A 23471-nucleotide genomic window follows, 5' to 3' on the forward strand; every position below is an offset into this window, starting at 1 on the left:
AGGGATTAAAGGTCAATCTGGAGAGCTCAGCTCTTAGCAGAGCTTAGCCAGGCTCAGCAGAGCATCAGGACATGGCTTAATCTTGGGCCAGGGCCAGGGGTTAACCTCAGAGAGGGGCAGTTCCAGAGTAAGCCACAGAGGTGCCTGTCCCGCTCCGATGGTGTCCATCTAAGTGACTCCCCTTCTCTGATTTCCTGCAGATGCCCTCATGCACTCACCAGCCTGTGTGTGAAACACAGCAGTGCCTTGCCTTGGAGCCTGCACTGGGGCAGAAGGACACATCCCCAGCCTCATCTCTCACGCTCCTGACCCATGGGGCCTCACCATCCTGCCCAGGCCCCTGCAGAGACTGAGGGACCTCTGCCCATCCCTGGGTGTAGGTGACTCATGCACAGGAGCACAAGGTGCTCATACATGAGCAGAAGATGGAGACTCACAAGGTTTTGCCTTCCCATAGCAAAGATGACATCCGGGAAAACACAGAGATGACACCCTCAAAGGCACCCCTACTTGACCATCACCTGCCTAGCGTTCACCCATCCAGGATCTGCAACTGGTGGGCTCTGGATGCCCACAAAAATGACCCACTTTGCTGTGGTCCCAAGCTCTCACCAATAGCCCATATAATGTCTTCATGTCCTTCCCTGCAGGGGACCTCAGTCTTGTCTTTCAAGCCCAGACCCTTTCTATGTGGCAGGAGATGGGGAAGGGATGAAAGAGCAGGTGTGTGCACACGAGCAGGTATGCGCACACTCACACACACACATGCACACATAGACACTGAGACACAGACATACCAATCCCGTAGGGCCCAGCCCAGCTCTCTGGGGCTTTATTATTGGGCAAACATCCTGCCATTTGGAGCACTCCCATGGACAGTCCATAAAGTCGGTGTCCAGGCTCTGGAGACGTGCCTGGTGATGGTGATGGTGCCTCCACCCCAGGGCAGATGGAGGGGCTTCTACTCTGTCCTGTCCCCTGCTGGATCTTGGGTGCTGGGCTCTCTCCCAGGGGACTCGGATGGAGCCAGAGGCCAAGCTCCCAGCTAGAGCTGCCTGGGCCATTCAGACGGTCGCCTTCAGTGGCACGCTGTCTGCTGGTTGATTCAGGTCCTTCTTCCTTGACAGGGTCCAGTGGGTGAAGATGAGGATGAGGAAGATTCCTGTGGGACCCAAGAGGGATGAATCAGGCCTCAGAAGGGGCTGTGGGACTTGTTCTTCACAAGGGACTTCCTGTGATTGGCATTGGCTTAATGAAGAGATGAGTTTCCTGGACAGCATCCCGAGGCTGGGCTGGGTATGACTCTGTGGTCCTGGTGCCTGGAGGAGCTTGACTGCTCGGCCTGCTTGGCCCCTATCCCTCTGAGGCTGTCCCATTATACTCAGCCTCCAAAGTCCCCTTCTCTGGGGAGCACTGGGGAATCAGTAAGTTGGACCCCAACTCCATGGACCTCCAAGAGAAAGGCTCATCACAGCAGTGTGCTAGAACCAGCAAGGAAAACCAGCAAGGAGAAAATTTGAGGGGCTAAAGAAATAAAGGGGATGGAAGGGGTGGCTTAGACTGACACAATTAGGCTAGAAAGACTTGGGCTGTGTCACAACCTGACTGTGTAACCTTGGACCAGTCACTTAACCTCTCTGAACCTCAGTGACCTCATCTGCGAAATGGGGAGATACGAGGATCTACCTCACAGTGTTGCTGGGAGGATTCCCGGCAATAGTCCCTGCCACCCAGTCAATGTGCAATCATGTAACCGTAGATGCTATTATCAATGATAATGACAATGACTATGATCAAAGAGGCAGGCACATAATGACTAGGAGAGTTGGGGGCTTCCTTTTCAGAGCTGGGGGCACCATGGGGACAAAGGTGTTTATTTGGAGGCTGTGGTTCCAACCACCCATCGCCCTCGCCCATGCAGGTAATGTCCAAACTCCATTACCTATTGCTACCAGGTTGCCTACAAGGATGCCCACTGCCGACAGCTTCGTGGGCATGCCCTTCATGCGGCCCACCTTGCGCATGCACTGCCCCTCCACATTGCAGCGACACACGATCACTGGGGGGAGAGGAGGGGAAAGTAAGAGTAGGGAGGGGAGGGCTCCCCAGCGGCTCAGAGTCCCCAGCCCAGCCACCTGGCTGATATGTGTGTGTTTTTGCATATGTGTGTATTCACGTATGTGTGAAGATATATGCACTGGCCAGGCGCAGTGGTGGCTCACACCTGTAATCCTAGCCCTTTGGGAGGCCGAAATGGGTGGATCACTTAAGCCAGGAGTTCAAGACCAGCCTGGCCAACATGGTGAAACCCCGTCTCTACTAAAAATACCAAAATTAGCTGGACGTGATGGTGCACACCTGTAATCCCAGCTACTCGGGAGTCTGAGGCAGGAGAATTGCTTGAACCTGGGAGGTGGACGTTGTAGTGAGCTGAGATCGTGCCACTACACTACAGCCTGGGTGACAGAGTGAGACTCTGTCTCAAAAAAAAATGTATGTGCCTCTGTGCCTGTTCCTGTGTGCACACAGGTGTGTGTGCCCAGCCATAGGTGTGCAAGTGTGCACAGGCATGTGCTGTCCACATGAGGAGCCCGTATGCATTTGTACCCAGCTCCCTCCCTCTGCATCCCAGCAGTTCCCTCAGGAACTGCAGACTGCACCCAAGTCCACCCTCACCTCGAACCAGGAGCTGCCACATCTGGGCATTGTGGCTGACCACCACGGGGATGATGTGTTCACGCGGCTCCACCCAGTGCAGGGCCAAGGTGAGGTAGGCATGGGAACCTTTCGGGGCAGCAGGCAATGACCAGGGTCACCAACCTGGACAGGCCCTCTGGGGGCTGCTCCCCCTATTCCCAGCCCCACCCCCATGGTAGAAGGGCATCTCACTTCCAAGTGACACCCCCTCCCTGCCTTGGCCACAGCCTCCCTCCCTTTCCCCACCACACACCATTGAGAGTCTGGAGGCGCCAATCCCGTTGCACTGTAGGGTTGGGGCCAAGGGCAAAGCTGTAGGGACCGTGTCCACTGGCCAGATCGGAGTCCTTGCTGGGTCCACTCACGATCACGCCATGGTCCTGGCGGGGCGTGCAGAGGTATCGGGAGGGCACAGGGGCGGGAGTCAGGGCTGGGGCAGGAGGGGCCTTCAGGAAGTGGATCACCAGGGGCACAGAGGTGCTCAGTCTTGGCTCATCTGCAGAAGAGGCAACGCTGAGCTGGCCAGGTGTTGGCAGGGGCAGGGGTGAGCTCTGAGGTCCCTGTGCTGCTCCCACAGCCCATGAGTCTCGCCCTACAGACTCCTCTGCCACTCACCCTCCATGCTTCTCTTCACCTGTCACCATCCCCATGCCACTGTGGACATCCTTGACTGTAGCAGAGCTCACTGCTGCTGGGTCTGCCCTGTATCACAGCCCAACTCAGAGCTGAAACCTGCCTCCCCGGGCTCCCCACACAGGGGCCAGCTCTCTGTCCTGAGCAGGGTTCAGAGTCCCCCACACCCGACTCCAGTGGCCCATTCACTCCAGCACTTCTTCCCCAGGGGCAGCCCCTGGTCCTTCTGCCACCTCCCCAGCCCTGTACCAGTCCCTGAAGCTGACACCCTGAGAGGCCCTCCAGGGGCTAAAGGACAAGGTTGGGAGATTTTGCATGTCGATCTAGGAGAGTGGTCAGAGAGGGGAGCAGACACCAGACCTGCCCACCAGAGGAGTAGATCCGTTCTCAGAAAGGAACATTGAACCCAGCTTCATATCTGCCTCTCCTGCTTGGGGCTGGGGGTTGCCAGCGAGGGCCTCTGGGAGGAAGCTCAGTCCTGCTGTCTGTCTGCCTGAGGTTTGTACCCCCTCCCAGGGGCTCCCACCACTTCCTGGCCATACCTGTATCCTGGGCCTCCACGAGCACTGTGTAGGTGTCCCCAGGCTGGGCGCCCTGCAGGGACTGGGCGGTGTGCACCTCCCCGGAGACCTTCTCAATGCAGAGCCAGCCCTCTGAGTCATTCACTAGGGAGAACCTGCCACCCAAGGAAGCAGGTGAGGAGGTACTGGGACTACATATAGAGTTTTGTTCAGAATCGCCCAGGACTATATGACTTGCTTAAATTCCACATCCTCTCTGTGACTCAGAGGCCACAGCAAAGCCTGGGATGCCCAGTCTCTCTCTCCAGCTTCAGGATTTGTGGTGGTGGTGGTGGTAGTGGGTGTGGGATGAACAACAGATCATGCGGGTAGGGGAGAAACTCTTAGAGCCTGGGAGGCCCATTTCAGCTTTGCTCACTCTAGGTCACTCTGTGAAGGAATCAGAGTCTGGGAACAACCTTGTCTGTCTGTAATCTGTTGGGGGGCATTGGAGGAGGGTCTGGTCCTCCCTCCAGGTGCTGAAGCATAATCCGAGCTCTCATGGGGTCCAAAACACCCCACTCCGTGCCCCACCCAGTCCATCCAGCCCGGATCCCTGCCAGGAGTCACAATCTTGGCATTTGCCATAGTTTGAAAAATATTGCAGGCTGTAGATAATATGAGTCCCCTCTGAGGCCCTGGGGTCATCCCCAGGGAGCAGGGGAAATCCAGTCCAGGTAAGGGGCTGGGATTTTGGCTCACCTGAGGGATCGGCTGATGGGGTCGGAGGGCTGGATGGTCAGCAGGAGGGAGCCAGCTGGGGCACTGATGGGGACACTGGCCTCGTAGCGTTCCTGGTCCAACTTGGGGGGTGGCATCACTCTCTCCACCAGCACAGTCACTGTGGCCGTGGCTCCAGGGCCTGGGCCTGGCCCCACCAGCTCTGCCACACTCCGCACCACCACCACCACCTTGTGACTTGGAGCTGCCTCATAGCTGAGGTTCTGGAATCAGGAGGCCCAGGTCACTGTGGGGGCCTAGGCAAGGCACACGTGCATGCATGCGTGCATGTGGGGACCCCTTTCCCAGCCACCCCGGCCCTCACCTTGCAGAGTCTGAGTCCAACATGCCCAGAGTCGGGCTCCCAATCCAGGTCAAAGGTCCCGCCCATGTCCCCCCTCTCAATGGCAAAATCCATGAGGCGGAAGGCAGGTTCGAGGTCAGCATCAGTGGCTGTGAGCATGGCCACCAGAGTCCCGGGCTCCACATCCTCAGGGAGGCTTATAGGCCCAATCTGGAGAAGGAGGAGGGATGGTGAGCGAGCCCCCCGCCAGCATCCTTCCCAAGGTCTTCTCCCCTGCGTCTGCTTACCTGGGAAGTGATGAACTCAGGGGCGTGATCATTGATGTCTGTGACTTCGACTTCGACCTCACATGTGCTGCTGAAGCCTAGGGCAGGGAGGACATGTTGGTGAGGTCAGGATAGGAACAGAGGGCTCTCATGGGGTCTCATGGGGTCATGGGACCTGGGTCACCAATCAGGGCACTTACCACCCTCTGCGCCTGCCAGGTCCATGGCCAGCACCAAAAGCAGGATGTTCTGGCCAGCTTGGAGTGGGAGTGCCCCCAGTGTCACACTGCCTGAAGTGGGGTCCACCTGGAAGGCTCTCCCCTCTACCCCATCTTCAGACTCAGGGCTCAGGAGCTGATACACAATATGGGAATTGGGGGAGCCTGGGGCATCTGCATCCTCTGCTGACAGTCTAGTCACTTCAGTACCTGCAAGACAGCACCCGCCTGGCTAGGACCACAGCCCAGCCTGGAGGCCTTACCCCACCCACTCTTTATTTTGTGCGGAACTGAACTTGAGCTTGTGTGTGTGTGTGTGTGTGTGTGTGTATGTATGTTACAGAGGGACATTGACATGGAGCCTGAGGCTGGGTCCTTATCCCAGAGAAGAGCAAGACTGGGTGGTTCATAGAGACTTCGCCCCTCTCTCATCCCGTAGCTCACCTGGGGGGCTGAGCTCAGGGATGCGGACTGCGGGGCCACGTGGAGGGCAGACAGGCACGTTGTCATTCTCATCCATCACCAGCACATGCAGCTCCAGAGGGGCCGCATAATCCTCGCCACGGGAATTCTGAGCCCACACCTGGAGCACGTACTGTGGTGGGCAGTAGGGGGCTTCAGGTCAGGACCAAGGGCAGCTCCAGCCTTGCCTGGCTCTGAGTTTCCTTCTGGTGGGCCAGCTGCAGCTCTTCCCCACTGCCTCAGCCTCTATTGTAGTTGTGACACCCCCAAAAGCCAACTAGACAGTGACCAAGCACCCCCAGCCTGCATCCCTGACTCCCCGTTCATATCACCTCAGCCTGGGCTTCTGTGTCCAGCTCTCTGGTCACATAGAGGTTTCCCTCTGCATCCACATCAAACGGTCCCAGGGGATGGCTCTCCAGGCGATAGTGCACATCAACCCCACTCCAGTGTACCTGGGGGGACATCCCGGGCCAAGGGGCAGGAGCAATCCATGTCAGCCCTTGTGCCCCATCTGATTTCTGGGTGATGAGCCTGAGCCGCAACTGCGTGACCCCGGCAAGGTGCTGCCCTCCCTGGGCCTGGAGTCCAGGTGGGATCCTTCTGTTCAGGGTACATGTTGTTAGTGGCCTTGCCCTGGTCCAAACCTGGACCCTGCCCAACATGCCTGAGTGACCAGGTTACTTTATTTTCTACCGTCTCAGCCTGGGCCTGACCCCAGGGCATTCCTAGAAGAGGCCTGAGACATTCCTAGCCCGGGGTGACAATCCCTATGGCAGCAAGAGGTAGCAGCTGTTCTCCCTGAGGAAGCCTTGGGCAAGTTCAAGAGGTCAGAGCACAGAGTCACGCCTGCTAGAGGATGGCAGGGCAGGCAAGGGGCTGTCATGGGGTCATGCCTGCGCCCGGGGCTTTGAACACCCCAGTCCACAGCAGGAAGTGATGGGAGGAGTGGAGGGAGGAGCAGGGGTCATGTGAGTTCCAGACCCAGCCCCCAAATATCCATGAGTCTTGGGCCCAGCTGCACCATCCATGGAGCTGCTTCAGCCACTGACAGCCACTTACTCACCTGGGCAATGTGGTGTGGGTATAGGACTTTGAGATTCTCTGCCAGGTGGATAGGCTCTAGGGGCACCCAGGTGCTCTCTATGATGGAGACTTCCACAGTGGCAATGGCCTGGTGGCCTGAGGCCTGGTCGCCCATGTCCTTGACCTGTACCAACAGCTGGTAGGTCTTCTCCAGGGCGTGATCAAGGCTGGTGCTCCCTAGAACAGGGAGGATGGTCAACTGAGCAGGCAGCTGGGGAGCAGGGGCCAGGGCATCATTCTCAGCAAGATACCAGACACAAAACCAAGCACACGGCCGGTGATTGGGACACTCTCTTGGCCAAGGGAAGACAGGAACTTTAAGCACTATCGTGAGCCTCCAACCAGGACATGACAGTTTGCAAAGCCACCTCCGTATCTCTCCACACAACGAATGCATGATAGACTAGAGGGGTAGGTGGATGGCCAGGATGAGGAGGTAGGTAGATGGTAGATGACGGGCTGGTTGGATGAATGGGTGGTTGACTTGGTAGGTGGATGGGAGTTTGAGTGTGTGAATGGAAGAGTGTAGTGATGGGTGATTGGATGGACTGTGTAGGTGGTTGGGCGGTATGTGGGTGAATGCATGGCTGGCTATGATGATGTCTGATTCACTTTTCTTTCCATCCCTAGTTCATGCCTCTAGTTTGAACTTCCAGGTCCAGGTCTCTTCTGCCATCAGTCGCAAGGTCGCCCAGCAACGTCTTAGGCTGTAACCCCTTAGACTGTTCCTATCCTTGTTCCTTAGGCCCAGATCTCCGTGGAGCGTGGAGTTGAGGCCCTCCATTCACACCATTTCCTAACTCTCCATGCCTGGCCCTGCCTCCACAGCCCCCTGCCTTGTTGCTGTCTCCACCTAGAGTGCCCTTCCCTCCTTTTTTACCTCTCAAGCTCCCACCCACGCTTGTCTTATGGTTCAGATACCACCTTCTCCAGCTTTCACTGACCCTCCCTCCCCAGCACACCCTGCTCAGGCTCACCCTTGGGGCTGAGGGCCAGAGCCCCCTGCCGAGGCTCCAGCTGGAACATGTCTGGGGAAGGCTGGGCTGGAGCCTGGCTCAGGATGCGGAATCGAAGATCCGAGTTAGCTGTGCCTGGCTCATCCTGGTCTGAAGCCTCAAGGAAGAGGAAGGGGATGCCTGGTTCATGGTGGGAGGGTAAACTGTAAGGGATAGAGAGGGTGGGGAGAGTCTCCCATGCCTCTCCCATTTCTCCTCTGTCCTTTCTTCCCTATCCATCATCACATCAGGACTCTGGAGATGAGTCACGGCTTTTCGTCCTACTTCCCAGATGAGCAAACTGAGGCCAAGAGTGGATGGCACCCTCAGTGGAGTAGGGAGGTACAAGATGGGACAGAAATGGTACAGGATGGGCCAGGCTCAGTGGCTCATGCCTGTAATCCCAGCACTTTGGGAGATCGAGGTGGGCGGATCACCTGAGGCCAGGAGTTCAAGACCAACCTGGCCAAAAAGGTGAAACCCCGTCTCTACTAAAAATACAAAAAAATTAGCCAGGTGTGGTGGCAGGTACCTGTAATCCCAGCTACTTGGGAGGCTGAAGCAGGAGAATTGCTTAAACCTAGGAGGCAGAGTTTGCAACGAGCCAAGATCACGCCATTGCACTCCAGCCTGGGGGGCGACAGAGTGAGACTCTATCTCAAAAAACAAAAACAAAAACAAAAACAAAACAAAACAAAACAAAACAAAAAAAGCAAAACAAAGCAAGAAAAGAAATGGGACAGAAATGGCTGCCCTGTCCTATGCCAACTGTCTGGCCATCTCTTTGCTCTCTACTGTTCCATCAAGGCCCACCTGACCTTACTATAAATTGGCTGACCTGGTCACTCACCAGGCCTGGTGCCCCGGCTTAGCTGAGCTCTGTAGATGGCTTGAGAGAAATGGGGCACCTGGTCATTCTCGTCCTTCACACGCACAAGCACAGGCTGTGGACCCCACAAGACACGTCTATCCTGTGTCTCCAAGGTGACCTGGCAGGAAAGGGGAATCAGCATCTGGCCCTGCCTTGCCTGCACTCCCCTACGCCTGACCCAGCCATACCTGTAGCTGGTACTCTGCCTGCTCCTCTCGGTCCAGGGCCCTGGTCACCAGCAGGAAGCCAGAATCTGGATCCATAGCAAATGGGCCCTGAGCTGCCTTGCCTGAGTCCCCTGACAGCATGATCTGGCCTTCAGCCCCCTCACGGGGCAGCAGCAGCTGATGGGGGTGAACAGAAGTGAAGGGAGCAGTGGCCAGGCCTGGGAGATGACCCCCCTCCACCTGATGGCCTCATTTTACATGTGGGGAAACTGAGTCTCAGAGACATCTGGCTCCTGTCTGAGGTCACACAGTCAGTAAGCATCAGGACTGAGACTCAGAGACAGAACTCTTTTCCCTGGACCTGGTGCACCCCAAAACTCCCTGCCTTTCTTTCTGAAGCTTGAAACCTCACCACCAAGATTTCATTCTTTAACCTAAAGCTGTATTCTCTGCTAGGATTAAAATCTGTTAGTCATTCCCACTGCAGGTTGAACATCTCTAACCTGAAAATCTGAAATCTGAAATACTCCAAAATGTGACACTTTTTGAGCGTCAACATGATGTGACAAGTGGAGAATGCCGCATCTGACCTCATGTGACAAGTCACAGTCAACACATAGTCAGAACTTTGTTTCATGCACAAAATCATTAAAAATATTCACCCAGGAGCAGTGACGCACACTGGGCTCTTGGCCCCTCAAGGACTCTACTGGAATTTCACCTCTATACCTTCAGCTCCTTCTCGCCATAGCCTCCCCAGCTCGCAAATCCCAAAGTCGTAATCCCAGCACTTCGGGAGGCCAAGATGGGCGGATCACCTGAGGTCAGGTGTTCAAGACTAGCCTGGCCAACATGGCGAAACCCTGTCTCTACTAAAAATACAAAAAAAAAAAAAAAAAAAAAAAAAAATTAGTTGGGAGTGGTGGTGCATGCCTGTAATCCCAGCTACTCAGGAGGGTGAGGCAGGAGAATCTCTTGTACCCAGGAGGTGGAAGTTGCAGTGAGCTGAGATCGCTCTACTGCACTCCAGCCCAGGGGGCCAAGAGCGAAACTTCATCTCAAAAGAGAAAAAAAAATGTATAACGTTACCTTCAGGCTATGTGTATAAGGTGTATATGAAACATAAATGAATTTCGTGTCTAGATTTGGGTTCCATTCCCCAAGATATCTCATCATGTATATGCAAATATTCTAAAATCTGAAAAAAATTCCAGAATCTGAAACACTTCTGGTCTCAAGCATTTCAGATAGGGGACACTCAACCTGTATAACATGGATAACATGTATAACTCTCTGGAAAGCAGGGTTTCAAAGAGAAACAGCAAGAGGAAGGGTGCCAGAAGAAGAAGAAGCAGGACTTTGTGGGGAGGGATCCCCCCACCTTCCCACCCCCCCCAGCTCTCTGGCTCACCTTGGTCAGGTATAAAGGGAAATTTCCACCATAGTTTTCTGGAATTTCCACAGACAGCTCTGCAGGCTGGGCCTCCGGGAGAGCCTGTGGGAGGATCCTCACCTTGTCACCAGGCTCTGTCTTCCCACCTGGGCACTGGGACCCAACAGAAGAGGGGAATTTCTGCCCCTTCCCAGGGCCTGGCCATACCTTATTCCATCCACCTGTGCTCTGGCCTTTGACCTCCTCATCCCACGATAGCTCTGTAGTCCCAGCTCTGACCCCTCCCATGCTTTGCACCATTCTCACAGTCAGTGCAATTTGTCCGGGTGGAGTTAGGGGCAAGGGTATCAACCCCCAAGGCCAAGACCTGAAGGAGAGGGGGCAGTGCCCAGCTCACCTGGGAGACAGAGATGCAAAGCAGCCACAGCCAGGCAGGGACCATGGTCAGGATGGGCCTAAGGGACATAGCAGTGAGGAGCCAGCCCAGGTGGGTGGGGAGGGGCTTTCCATCCCACACACACAACTAGCGAGATCGCACTGCAGGCTAGCCTCCTCTTCCTCCCCTGCAAAGGAGCTGAGGTTCCCCATCTGCTGCAGGGTAGTGCCCTGCTCCTCAGCCAGGCCCACCAAGGCCCCCAGGCCCAGTCACCCTGCGTCTGGGCTCTTGGCCCCTCAAGCACTCTATCAGAATTTCACCTCTAGACCTTCAGCTCCTTCCCACCATAGCCTCCCCAACTTGCAGATCCCAAAGTGGTAATTTTCTAGCAACCCCCCAAATCACAAAAGTTTGAAGCTGGAAAGTTCCTGAAGACTTGGAGCATCACTTCCTGAAGTCACCTCTTGTTGCTGGCAAGGCCTGAACGCTGGGGTCTGGCCAAGGTCACAGAGGACTTGACCACAGGAGGATTCCTCCTAGCTCAGGGCCTCCTGGACTGTCCTGCCTCCCACTGCCACCTTCTAGACAAGGAGACCCCCCGGAGCAGGAGCCTGGCTCTTGTCTCATCATTTTCCAGCCCTTGTCATGGAGCTGGGCAAACAGAGCAGCAACAAATCAACAACCTCTCTAAGATGAGGCCCTGGGAATTCTTTCCCAGACAGCGAGGACAGGGCAGTGTTTCTCCTTTTCCCACCACCAACCCCAGCCTCAGCCATGCCCTCCCCTCCACTCCCAGCCCCTCACCCTCCAGCGCCCAAGACTGGCTCCCTTGGTCCAGCTGCTAAGCAAAAAGGCTTCTTCTCCAGGGAGCTCTGGCCAGGCTGGGCTGGGTGGGGCAAGGCAGGGCACTTGAGCAGGTAGGAGGGTTCAGCCACGCTTGCTCAGGAGTGGAAAAGGCCACTGGGCCCATAGTAGCAGGCCTGGCCCCGCCCAGTCTGCCAAGTTACTCATTGACTTTGGAAAGCTAGGAGCTGCTCAGCATCCGTGACTGCCAGCCCCGGGAGGTGGGGAGATGGTTGGCCTGGCACTCCCTTGACCCCAACACAGCCTAGGGGGTATTCCTTGGCCCTCTGGGTCTGGACACTATTTTTTCTGTGGCTCCAGACTTGGTCTCACTTATCTCCCAGGCTCCAGCATCTGCAGCCACACCTTTGCACACTCTGTTCTTTGTGCATGGAACACCCTTCCCACTCGTTCATCTGTGTGGTAAGCACCTGCTCATGCTTCAGTACTCAGCTCAAATACTCCTTTTTCCAGGAAACTTCCCCTGTGTTCCCAGGCTGGTTCAGGAGTCTCCTCTGGGAACGCCCCACCCCCTCACGCCATGCCATGTGCTATCTCTATTAATACACAGAGGACACCAGATTGTCATTGTCTGCGTCTTCCATTAGACTGGGGGCCCCTTGAGAGCAGAACTCAGGGACTCAGAAATGACCTGGCTCTCGTTCTGCCCTGGCAACTCCCCATGGCTTGTGGAACTAAGACAAAGAGCTGGAGGTGTCAAAGGATGGGTGAGCAGTGCATGAGTGGAACTGGGCATTGGTGCTCCAGACCGCCCCCCAGGGGGACCTGTGGTGGGGGAGTGCAGCAGCCTGTGAGCTCCCCAAGTCCTTACACTGGCCACTCAACAGTGACAGGGCTGAGACAATGGGTGGTCTTGTGTCTCTAAGAAGATTAAACCGGCTCAGGTGACCTTGAGGGAGTTACAGGACTGAACAGGGGCTCTCCCCGCAATGAGGGCAGCCAAGCAGAGCCAGGAGACACTTCTGAGGCCTGGGAGTCTGGAACGAGGGGAGAGGGTGGGAAGATCTTGGTCTCCAGTCTCTCCCCAGCCTTGGTCCCCACGAAGCCTCCCATAGTCCCCGTGAAGTCCTTCCCATTGTGTACCTGATTAGTCTCTCTCAGGTCAGAAGCTACCCCCAGCTGCCCCCAGCCTTGTCACAAGCTGAGTGCCTGCTTCAGGGTCACTCTGGCACCCAGCCAGGAGCAGTGCATTGTGGAGAGGTTGAAGGGGGTTTCAAACGTGTTAAGCTCCTGCTATGTGCGCAGCACTGCTCTGAGCACATACCTTCATTATGCCACATACTGTGTTCTGAAGAGGCATTGTACCCATGTCACACGCTGGGGCACAGAGAAGCTGAGTGGTTTGCCTACGGTCACACAGTCAATAAGTGACAGAGCCAGGAAGGCCTGAGGACCCTCACTTGCTCTGAAAATACCATGCCTTCTGTATTCCTTGAAGTATGTTGGGAGGAGGGGCAGAGCAGCAACAGCTCTGAGAAGTTACCTCTGCCCTGGGGAGCACGTGGGTGAATCTCAGCACTCCCTGGTACATGGAGGGGCAGCCCTCAAGCCTCCTCCTGCAATTCAACAAGCTGCAGTCAGGATTCTAACCAGGTTGCCAGGGCTCCCTGGAGTCTGTGGAATGAATAAATTGAACTAAGGAAGGAACGTATGGACCCTGGCCCAGAACCTTCTTAGAAACTGCCCCCCACCTCGCCCCAGGCTGCCTCCAGGCTTTGGAGATGGGCAGACCTGTATACCAGTCCCCACTCAGCCACTTCCCACCCAGCACCAAATGGGGACAATTTTTCCTGAGACCATGTAGATAAAAACTCTTAGCAGTACTTGTGCCAAGCGTGAGGGAGCCACAGGCATGGGTGGGCAGGGAGACAGGTGCATCCCCAACCACAAGCACGAGTACACCTTCCTATACAAATGCAAGACCTCTCATTCCAGGCAGGGCAGGCTCCAGGCAGCTGCTCCCACCAAAACTGAATTAGCCAATGCTGAGCATGAAATGTTTTTGCCTGAATACTCATGGTGGAGAGAACAGTGAGGGCCTCCTCAGTAGCTCAACCCCAGCGAAGAGGTGGAGGAGCCATGTGGAGCTGAGTGTGCCTGTGTGTGCCTTCACAAACCATCCCTCGGCATTCTTTATCCCCAACCTCAGCTGATTCCAGTCCTTCAAGAGGGAACAGGGCAGAAATACCAGCTGTGGAGCCAGACCCAGGGTTCCTGCCTGGTTGTGAGACTCAGGGTTCCTGCCTGGTTGTGAGACCCAGAGCAGAATGTGCTCCCTTGAGCAGCCTCAGTTTCCCTTTGTGGACAGTGAGGTGATTGAACCCTCAATCAGTTGGGCAATGCCAGGCCCCATGCAGAAAGAGAAGAGTCTGGATAACAGGGACTGGGAGGGGTTTGTGTCTCCTGCTCCTTGAACCCCCAGCCAGACCCGATGCCCATCCCAGCTGGCTGTATCCGGACCCCCACATTAACACATCATGGCCACACACTAGGGTGGGGCAGTGAGCCCCCATCCCTCAACTTCAGAAATCCTTCCAGCTCCTGAAGCGCCCAGATAGGAGGAAAGACAGTCAACAGTCATGACATATCAGGAAATAGTCTTTATTACAAAAATCTGCATGTAAACAAATAGCCACAGCACTGAACAGCCTCCCTCCAGGGCAGGCACACCCGGGTTGTGAAAAAAGTCAGAGTCCTCTCCCGGCACACAGGCCTGCCCCGCGGCTGCGCTCCAGCTGCTTGGGACGCAGATGAGCCTGCGCATGCATCTCTGTGGGCCCAGCCCTCACTGGCCCCTGGCCTCACTGGGCAACACTGTCTGTCTGTCCATGACCATGAGGTTGGTGGTGCCCGGCTGGCAGCTCCAAGGGACCCAGAGTCTGAGCCAGCCCTGAGGCACCTGGGGCAGTTGGCTGGGCCAGCCCACCAACCCGTCCGTCCGTCTCCCACCATACTGAGAGCGGGTGGGACCTAGAGAACCGAGAGGTCGTGGCAGGACTTGGACTTGGCGCGAAAGGCCATCTTGCGGCTGTTACGAGCTACGATGCGGCCCAGGAAGCGCTTCGCCTTTTTGCCAAGGCTCTCTCGCCTCCGGGTACCTGCTTGCCGTCGCGCGTTGGCCTCTTTGCTGTCCCTGCGCAGGCGTATTTGGCGCACAACACCTTCAAACAGCGCCTGGACATTGTGGTGCAATGCCGCTGATGTCTCAATGAACTTGCAGTCAAAGACCACCGCGCAGGCCCGGCCCTCTGTGTGGGTGGGGACAGGCAGGCACCAGTAAATAAAGGGTGGGAGAGTGAGGAGTCCCCACCAACCCTGGCCACCCATGGAAACTGCCACTCGAGAATTTGCAGGGTCCTCCCCCAAAACACAGAGACCCCAGCTCCTATACTGAGGGTACTGGTCCCTGCTGCGTCACCCAGAAGGCAGAGTGCCTGCGTTTAAAGAGCCCCCAAAACAGTGGCCCTCAAAAGGAGATCCATTTATTGAAATAATTTGAAGCCTGATACTTAAACAAGGTACAACAGTAGTAAACACAGGAAAATGAGAAGTATGTTGGACAACTTAGTTTTTTGTTTTGTTTTGTTTTGTTTTGTTTTGTTTTGTTTTTCTGAGACGGAGTCTTGCTGTGTCCCAGGCTGGAGTGCACTGGCACAATCTCAGCTCACTGCAAGCGCCGCCTCCTGGGTTCACGCCATTCTCCTGCCTCAGCCTCCCAAGTAGCTGGGACTACAGGCGCCTGCCACCATGCCTGGCTAATTTTTTGTATTTTTAGTAGAGACCGGGTTTCACTGTGCTAGCCAGGATGGGTCTTGATCTCCTGACCTCATGATCCGCCCGCCTGGGCCTCCCAAAGTGCTGGGATTACAGGCGTGAGCCACTGTGCCCGGCACAACTTAGTATTTTTTAATTAGAGGTTATATCATGATGAATGATGCAGTGGATTGGGGTTGCGGGGGCAAGGTCACCAAGTCACTGCTGGGTTCCTCTGAGGGGCTCAGTACCAGGACCCATAGGAAAGGATGCTGAGGCCAAGTGGGACGGGTCTTCCCCAGGGCCAAGTCTACTCTAAGAATGGCCCAGACCTAGGACTCTGACCTCCTGGCCTGTTCCCCTCACTCTCTTCCACCCACTTACCCCGAAACCAGCCAGGCCAGGACCAAGAGGGGCAGGAGAGGAGGGCCCTGCGGTCCCCCAGCTCCCCTATCAGATTTGGTTTTTTCCCCACCCCTCTGGGGCCTTCTGGAGCCCTATGAGCAGGCACCGGCTCTCTCCCATTTCCCTCCCCGCCAGTTTTCTTTCTGAACATTTTTAGCCTCTGATGATCCCCAGGGACTCAAGCTGAGCCAAGACTGCCTGTATCAGGGCCCAGCTGGGCACTCCCTCCCCCTGCAACCTGCTGCCTACTCACCATCCACCGAGACCTCACGAGAGCGCACCAGGTCGCTCTTGTTGCCCACAAGGATGATGGGCACATCATCTGTTTGCCGTGCACGCCGCAGCTGGACCCGCAGTTCTGAGGCCTTCTCGAAGCTGCCCTTGTCCGTCACTGAGTACACGATGACATAGGCATCCCCCATGGCCATGCAGTGTCCGGGCAACCAGCGGCCCCCGTCCTGGGGAACACACACACACAGTCTGCCCAACAATCATCATGACCCCGACACAAGCCTGGCACTCCCAGACCCCTACCCCAACTCACTCCTCCCTCCCCTGCCCTGGGTCTCAGCCTGTACCCTACCTGCTCCCAAATGTCGTAGACCATGAGTGATGCCTCTTCTCCGTCCACCACAATGGAGCGATCATAGGTGTGCCCTAGGCAGGAGACCAGTAAACAGGTTACTAGCTGACTGTCAAAGCCCCTGCTGCCAGGTTTCCTGTTCTAGCCACACCCTCCAACTCCTCCCCAGAGCCCTCCTCATCCTCCACTCCACTTGCAGATGCTGGTATGTGGCAACAGCAGTGCCAGGCAGGGAAGTGGGGGCTGGAGGGCATGGTGTGCCTGACCTCTACCCACATGCCCCCCAAGCTAGCAATGTCCCAGGTGGCTGCTCCAATGCCCCCTGCCCTCCTGCTGCCTGGGTCCCAAGGCGGCTCTGACCCAGTGGCCTGAGTTAGAATAGTGACTGTCCCGCTCCCTAGGGACCTTGGCCACCTAGGGCTCCTCTCTTAGAAATCCCTCTGGTTCGAAACTCTGACCTGTCCCTGATAGGCAGGGAGGGATGTCCGGTCCCATCCCACAGAGCAGCCATAACTATGCCCTGGCCGTCTACTCTGGGCATTTCTTCCCTACCAAAGGCCAGGGGGTGTCCCTTCTCCTTTCCTTTCCCCATTTATGAAACGAGTAGGTAGAGGCGTGATTCTGAAAACACCAATAGAATTCCACAGTATTGGCCAGGCGCGGTGGCTCACGCCTGTAATCCCAGCACCTTGGGAAGCCAAGGCGGGTGGATCACGAGGTCAGAAGTTCGAGACCAGCCTGGCCAACATGGTGAAACCCCAACTCTACTAAAAACACAAAAATTAGCCGGGCGTGGTGGTGGGCGCCTGTAATCCCAGCTACTCTGGAGGCTGAGGCAGGAGAATCCCTTGAAACCCGAAGGCAGAGGTTGCAGTGAGCCTAGATCGCGCTACTGCACTCCAGCCTGGGCGAAAGAGCGAAACTCCGTCTCAGAATAATAATAATAATAATAATAATAATAATAATAATAATAATAAATTCTTCCATGGTATTTGCGGCTTTGAGTCCTGGTCTCAGCCCTCAGTCCTAGCCCCGGATCTTCCCTCTCGCGAACAGCTCGATCCGCTCACCTGCTGACTCTGCTTCGGGACCATCCTCCACACCGCCGAAGATGCGCGCCAGGGCGCTCTTGCCCACGCCGGGCGCCCCCAGCAGCAGCACCTTGTAAACGCTCTCGTCGGAGTCGCTGCCCCCCGAGCTGAGTGAGTCCTCAGAGTCTTCGGGCCAGTCCAGCCTGGGACCCTGAGTCCCCGTCCCGGCCGCAGCCGCCGCCAGGGACCCGGGGGCCAGCGCCGCCTGCAGGTCGCGCTCGTCCACCGGCATGCTGCGGCGGTGCAGCGGCGGCGCTGGGCCCCAGGGCGTGCTGCCCCGACGGCGCTCGCGCTCCCGGCCCCCGCCGCGGCTCCCGCCCGCTCCGCTGTCGCTGCCGTTCAGGGTCATCGTGTCCGGGGCCGTCTAGGGGAGCAGGAACCCGGTTGACCGTGTAAGCCGTGAGGGAGGCGGGACCCGGGGCGCACCTGCCCAACCTGGAGTCAGGCGGGATGTTCGGGCGGAGGTCCCGCCGCAGCCCTCCCCCAACCCCGAGGTCGCGGCGCCCTCACCAGGGACCCCTCCGGACCTGGCGCATCTATCTGCAGCCGCCCCGACCCCGCTCCGCCAAGACACTCACCCACTCGCACACAGACACGCTCAGGACTAGGATCCGGGTTAGGATGCCACCCACTCGTAGTCTGGACTCGGACTCTTGGGTCTCCGCCGCCGCTGCTGCTGCAGCCACCGCCTTCTCAGCCCGCACTGGGCTCTGGCTCCAGAGTCGCCTATTTAAGCCTCCACCCGCCCCCGCTCCCGCCCCTGGTTCACGCTGCTGCGGGGGCTGACGTGTCTGTCCACCCCCACCAGGGGAATCCCCCACCCTCCTCCTCGGACCTCGCACACCCGACACCCCGCCCTACACCCCAGGGGAGGAGCAGTAGCTGTCTGGGAATAGAGGGGCTGACAGGTAGGCAAGGTCCGGGGCTGAGTGTGTGTGTGAGGAGAGAGAGCGCGAGGTTGCCGGGGGAGTACGTGATGCGGAGGCAGGCAGCAGGGTAAACTCAACCAGCCCAGAGCAGCAACTGCCCTCAGGAGAAGAATTCGGTCTGGCCCCGTGACAGTGAATTCTCCCTTCCCTCTCCCCAAGTCGCCGCTCTTCCTCTTAGCAAGTAAACGAGTTACAGGCTGGACAGAGATCCCTCTTCTCTGCCCATGACAACCACTCCCCAGAGGTTCAGGTCTGAGCTAGAATTTAGGGGGTGTCCTTTCACACAAAATCCTTTCCACTCTTTCCCCATCCTGGAGTTGAAGATTCTCCCTAATGAGCCTACTTTTCAGGGTGAGGGTTGGTGTCACCCCATGAGCCCCTGGGGGCCCTGAGAGGGCTGCTGGGGGTGGGGGCAGCTCTGACAGTGTTGCAGGTGGAGGTACCTGCTTGACTCCTGGGGAGGAAACCCCAGCCCAGAAGAGGGAAGGGATTAAACTCAGTCCCCATCCCACCTCCCAGCACCCACCAGGCAGCTGCCAGCAACTCTGCTAAAAATAATTTGTCCCAGCCCTGGCCCTGGCCCTGGCTCTGGTTATTCTGCTTCTGGACTGGAAGTTGCCCAGAGTTGGGGAAGTCCAGGCCAACGGGTGTTGAATGCCTGCAGGAGCCAGCCATTTTGAGTCGCCAAGGTCTCCCTTCTTCCTTCTAGCTGCAGGCTGAGCCAGCTGCCCAGGGCACATCTAGGGCCTGGAGGTTCAGACCCCCACCCAAGAGGGGCATAAACACAGGGTGTGGTCAAGGTATGAGGAGTGTCTTAGCTCCTTGCTCATCTCTCAGGGGTGTGAGGGTTACAGGTCAGGCTGTGAGGTATTTTGTGACAGGGACCTGCTATCAGACTGTGACATCTGATTGTGACAAGTGTGGTGGGGCTGGGAGGGCACTCATTTGGGGCTCAGGTGACATAACAGATGGATGGACCCTGGTGGGCTGTGGTAGGTTGTCATGGAGACCTGGGCCAGGCTCTTTGGCTGCTGCATCTGTTTCCTTGGCAACGCCTAAGGCGGCCTTGGATTGAGGAGGGCCTGGCTTGGTAAGATTAGGGCTCTCTTGTCCTTGAGGTCTCCAAAGTAGGCAAAAGCTGGGCTAAGGGGTGGCCTGCCCATGGTCCTAGGGGATCTTGGAGGCCTAGGCATCCCCATGCTGATTCTGGCTTCCTGAACGAACTCCAGTGGGAAGAAGGAGTTATAGCCAGAGCCTCCCATTAGCAGATAAGTCTAAAGAGCCAGCACATACTTCCCATGAGGAATCCTGGCTGGGCTGCCTGTGTCCCATCCAACCCCACAACTGTGCCACTGGAAAGAGCCTCTGGGTGTCTGGCAGAGGGTGAGGGTGGGGGGTAGCTGTGGCCCTTCCCAGCAGGGGGCCATGCAAAGAAGCAGGGCTGGGTTTCCCCTCTGGCAATCTGAGCTCTTGACCTCAGCAGTGTTTCTTCATTGCCAAGGGAACTGCATCCACAAAGGGCCACTCAAGCCCCAGGCATTCCAGTGGCTGCTCCAACAGTCCAGAGACACTCACCACAAGCTAGATATGGCCAGGGGCCCCAGAGATTAACACCAGGACACGACCTTGAGACACCCCCACTCCCACCACCTGGTCCTCCCAGCAATCTGGGCTGAGCATGACTGCTCAGGAGGAATAAATTGAGGCTAGAACCACCCCTAGATTGGCCTGGGCTTCAGATCCCAGCTATGCCCCTTGCTAGCTGTTTCACCTATGTCCATTTATCTAGGCTGAACCTCAGTTTCTCCTGTGTAGAACAGGGATCATCTCTTCCTGACAGTTATTATGAGACAAAACAGTAGTTGGCTCAAGTCGGGCACACAGTAATATCTCACTAAGAGCACGTTTATCATCATCATCCTTGATTGGATGGGGCCGGTTAGGTGAATTTGTGTTCCCTCTCCTGTTTCTGCTCCACCCTCTCCAGGACAGTGGTCTGTCCAGGAGTGGGGCAGAGGTCTCAGGAACAACGCAGATACCTCTCCCCTAGCCCCATACCCATGCCTCCTCTCTGTAGGACCCCACACTCTTCCCCCTCCCTCAGGTGACAAGATGTTGCAGAGGGAACTGGGCTGGGCTTCAGTGTCCCCACCCCCACCTCACACCATAGCCTTGAGGCCCCAGGGCCTCTGCTGTGTTCTAAGGCCCAATGCATTCATTCATTCCACTAAACTGTACTAAATACCTACTGTGTGCCAGGCCCTTGTGCTGGGGGCAGGATGATGAGCAAAAATAGATATGGCTGGGCATGTTCATACATGTCATCTAATCCCTGGGTCAAACTCAGCTATGATTTGTTGTTCCCATTTTGTAGACATGGTAACCAAGGCCTGAGGGGTCACAGGCCAGAAACAGCAGAGCCAGACATACCTGGTAGAGGGTTTCAGGAACCTCAAACTTCACCACCCCCTGTACCCATGTCCTTAGATAGCATCTGGGGTTCCAGAAAGTTCCCTGGGCGCTGGCCCAGGATGCACAGATGGTGGCCCTGCAGGGGGGGCCAGGCACAGCTGAGTCAAGAGTGACAAGGGGACTATCTGATACATCAGCTGTGGCATGAGCAGTTTGGTGTCCCTCACCCACGATGGCCTGGCTGCCAGGAAGCCAGCTGAATGACTCAACCACACCTGCCGCCCCCATGACTCCCTTCGTCCCCAGCTCAACACAGACACCATGGCCACCTCAGACAGGGACTGTCAGGCAGAAGGTACACACGTCGCAGGGTGTGAGGCCTTCAGCTTGGGAAGGCTCCCTGAGGTCCAGCTGTTCACCCTGCCTCTCTGGAGCCCTCAGCTTCCTCATCTGTGTGGTATACAGTGCCTAGATCATCAGAGCTAGGCCTAGACCCATTTAAATCTCCCAAAAGCAGTCCCAAGTGATTGCCATGACTATCCCCCTATTACAGATGAAGCAGCTCTGGGCAACAGGGGCTGACGGCTTCACCACTCTGATCTTAGGTAGCCAGATCCAGCACCTCCTCTTGGTCATTAGGTGACGAGGACATTCCCTCTTAAGAGTGAGCTGAGTGGGGACAATAGGAGTTGGAGTTCAGGATAGGCTTAGCTCCTTCTGCAGGCAATGGCGCCCCCTGCCAGCTGCATAGCACCTATCAAGCTGCTCAGGGCCTCCTTTACTCCCTAGCCAGAAGTCTTTTTTCTTTTTTCTTTTTTCTTTTTTTTTTTTTTTTTTTTGAGACAGGGTCTTGCTGTCACCCAGGCTGGAGTGCAGTGGCACAATCATAGCTCACTGCAGCCTCAACTTCCTGGGCTCAAGCGATTCTCCCACCTCCACCTCCCGAGTAGCTGGAACCACAGGTGTGCACCACCATTCCCCACTAATTACCAAAAAAAAATTTTTTTTGAGACAGGATTTTGCTATGTTGCCCAGGCTTGTCTCAAACTGCTGGACTCAGGCGATCCTCTCACATCAGCCTCCCAAAATGCTGGGATTACAAATGTGAGCCACCGTGCCCGGCTAGATGTCTTGAGAAGTAAATCAGAGTTGTCCCTTGGTATCCACAGGGGATTGGTTCCAGGATCCTCATGAATCCAAAAATCCATGAATACTCAACTCCTTTACATGTATTTTTTTACTTTATTTTTTAAACTCAACTTCAGTGGCTGAGATCAAGTCTCTTACATAAAATGGCATAGTATCTGCATGCAACCTCTGCACATCCTTCTACATACCGTAAGTCATCTCTGGATTACTACTGTAATACCTAATACAATGTAAATGCTATGTAAGTTGTCGTTAGACTGCGTTGTTTAGGGAATAAAAACAAGAACAAATGTTTGTACATGTCCAGTATAGACACAGTCATCCTAGGCCTAACTACATTTTGGATCCATAGTGGGTTGTACCCATGGATATAGAACCTATGGATAATGGAGGTCTAACTACATTTCTTCTAGAAAACCATTTCCTGTCCTAAAAATTTGGGATAAAAAAAGAATAGCAAGCTAGGCATGATGACACACGCCTGTCGTCCCAGGTATTCAGGAGGCTGAGGCAAGAGAATCCCTGGAACCCAGGCATTCAAGGCTGTAGTGTGCTATAATCATACCTATGGATAGCCACCATACTCCAGCCTGGGCAACATAGCGAGATCCTGTGTCTCAAAAAAGAAAAGAAAAAAACAAAAAACAAAAAAAAGACAGAGAGAGAGAGGATAGCAATTGCTGCATAGGGCTAGATGGAGGACTAGATAGTAAGTGTAAAGCCCTCAGCTGAATTCCACTCTTAGGATAGGCTCAATGCTGTCAGCAGGCACTCAAGAACAGATGTGCAAAATGGCCAGATCCCTACTGAGGCTTCCCTGCCCGCAATCATATCTGAGCCTCAGTAGGGATGGAGTGGGGTTGGGCACTGCTTCTTAATATTGCCATTTATCCTCAGAGAATGAGACTAAGGCAGGAAGGATGTTCCCCCTAGGAAAGTGATCCTAACCGGCTAAGCCAAGGTCTAAGCCCTACAGTCTGTCCAGGTGACCAAATGCAATCTGGGCACAGGGCCAAGGGGAGACAGAGGCCTTAGACCCGAGCCTATCACTTCATGGTGCTGAGCTTCCCTCTTACTCAACACTGCGGGTGACACACGCCTTTGGGAGAGCTGACCAAGAGGGTGTCTCAGGTTCCCTTCAACAGAGAAGTCGGATGTCACCGCCCTTGCCAGGGACCAGACGGCGCATCACTAACAGCAGGAAAAGCTGGCATCACACGACTAGTGGATTTATAAAAGATATATGCCACTCCTGGGCAGGGTTTTCATCAAAAAGCTCAAACCTGGACTCATTGAGGCCTTCAGACCAACTTCCAGTTACAGGCAACACAAATCAGGAACAAATCAGACTGCAGAACTGGGACTTCTCTGAACTTTTCCCAAAAATCACTGTGACGAAAGACAAAGGGCCAGGTGTGTTGGTTCACACCTGTAATCCCAGCACTTTGTGAGGCTTGAGCCTGGGAGTTTGGGACCATCTTAGGCAACATAGGCAGACCCAGTCTCTACAAAAAATTTAAAAATTAGCCTGGCATGG

General features: G+C 55.6%; 2 protein-coding genes across 4 annotated transcripts; both read right to left on the reverse strand.

Annotated features, from left to right (window-relative positions):
• Positions 1 to 794: 794 nt before the first annotated feature.
• Positions 795 to 11729, reverse strand: CDH16 (cadherin 16). 3 transcript variants are annotated; one of them, XM_007993616.3, is made up of 18 exons: positions 11553 to 11729; positions 10770 to 10827; positions 10391 to 10474; positions 9001 to 9156; positions 8792 to 8930; positions 7924 to 8082; positions 6927 to 7123; positions 6193 to 6315; positions 5843 to 5993; positions 5381 to 5608; positions 5202 to 5278; positions 4936 to 5124; positions 4593 to 4834; positions 3873 to 4006; positions 2951 to 3193; positions 2677 to 2784; positions 1943 to 2059; positions 795 to 1162 (listed from the first exon to the last, which is right to left on the reverse strand). In XM_007993616.3, exons 2-18 carry the CDS (start codon positions 10812 to 10814, stop codon positions 1065 to 1067), a joined length of 2490 nt encoding a protein of 829 aa, XP_007991807.2. In that variant the 5' UTR covers positions 10815 to 10827; positions 11553 to 11729; the 3' UTR covers positions 795 to 1064. The 3 variants fall into 3 exon arrangements, with proteins under 3 accessions (XP_007991807.2, XP_072871546.1, XP_072871547.1); XM_073015445.1 differs by lacking the exon at positions 2677 to 2784; XM_073015446.1 differs by lacking the exon at positions 6193 to 6315 and having other exon boundaries at positions 807 to 1162.
• Positions 11730 to 14110: 2381 nt separating this feature from the next.
• Positions 14111 to 19062, reverse strand: RRAD (RRAD, Ras related glycolysis inhibitor and calcium channel regulator). Its single transcript, XM_007993617.3, has 5 exons — positions 18023 to 19062; positions 17424 to 17808; positions 16354 to 16427; positions 16024 to 16228; positions 14111 to 14860 (listed from the first exon to the last, which is right to left on the reverse strand). The coding sequence occupies exons 2-5, from the start codon at positions 17791 to 17793 to the stop codon at positions 14583 to 14585; spliced, it is 927 nt and encodes a 308-aa protein (XP_007991808.1). The 5' UTR covers positions 17794 to 17808; positions 18023 to 19062; the 3' UTR covers positions 14111 to 14582.
• Positions 19063 to 23471: the final 4409 nt, after the last annotated feature.

Source organism: Chlorocebus sabaeus, chromosome 5 (assembly GCF_047675955.1).
Source record: "Chlorocebus sabaeus isolate Y175 chromosome 5, mChlSab1.0.hap1, whole genome shotgun sequence".
NCBI lineage: Eukaryota > Metazoa > Chordata > Mammalia > Primates > Cercopithecidae > Chlorocebus > Chlorocebus sabaeus.

Bases quoted from the DNA above. Each gene is read 5' to 3' on its own strand.
- CDH16 (XM_007993616.3), bottom strand. From the start codon at position 10,814: ATGGTCCCTGCCTGGCTGTGGCTGCTTTGCATCTCTGTCTCCCAG. The intron at 5,279-5,380 runs GTAAGTGCCCTG...TCCCTGCCCTAG, and splicing joins CCTGGCAGGCGCAGAGGGTG to GCTTCAGCAGCACATGTGAG. The intron at 2,060-2,676 runs GTGAGGGTGGAC...CTCTCCCCCCAG, and splicing joins GTGGCAGCTCCTGGTTCGAG to TGATCGTGTGTCGCTGCAAT.
- RRAD (XM_007993617.3), bottom strand. From the start codon at position 17,793: ATGACCCTGAACGGCAGCGACAGCGGAGCGGGCGGGAGCCGCGGCGGG. The intron at 16,428-17,423 runs GTGAGCGGATCG...TCTCCTGCCTAG, and splicing joins TCCCGAAGCAGAGTCAGCAG to GGCACACCTATGATCGCTCC. The intron at 14,861-16,023 runs GTGAGTAGGCAG...CCACCCACACAG, and splicing joins TCGTGAGGTCTCGGTGGATG to AGGGCCGGGCCTGCGCGGTG.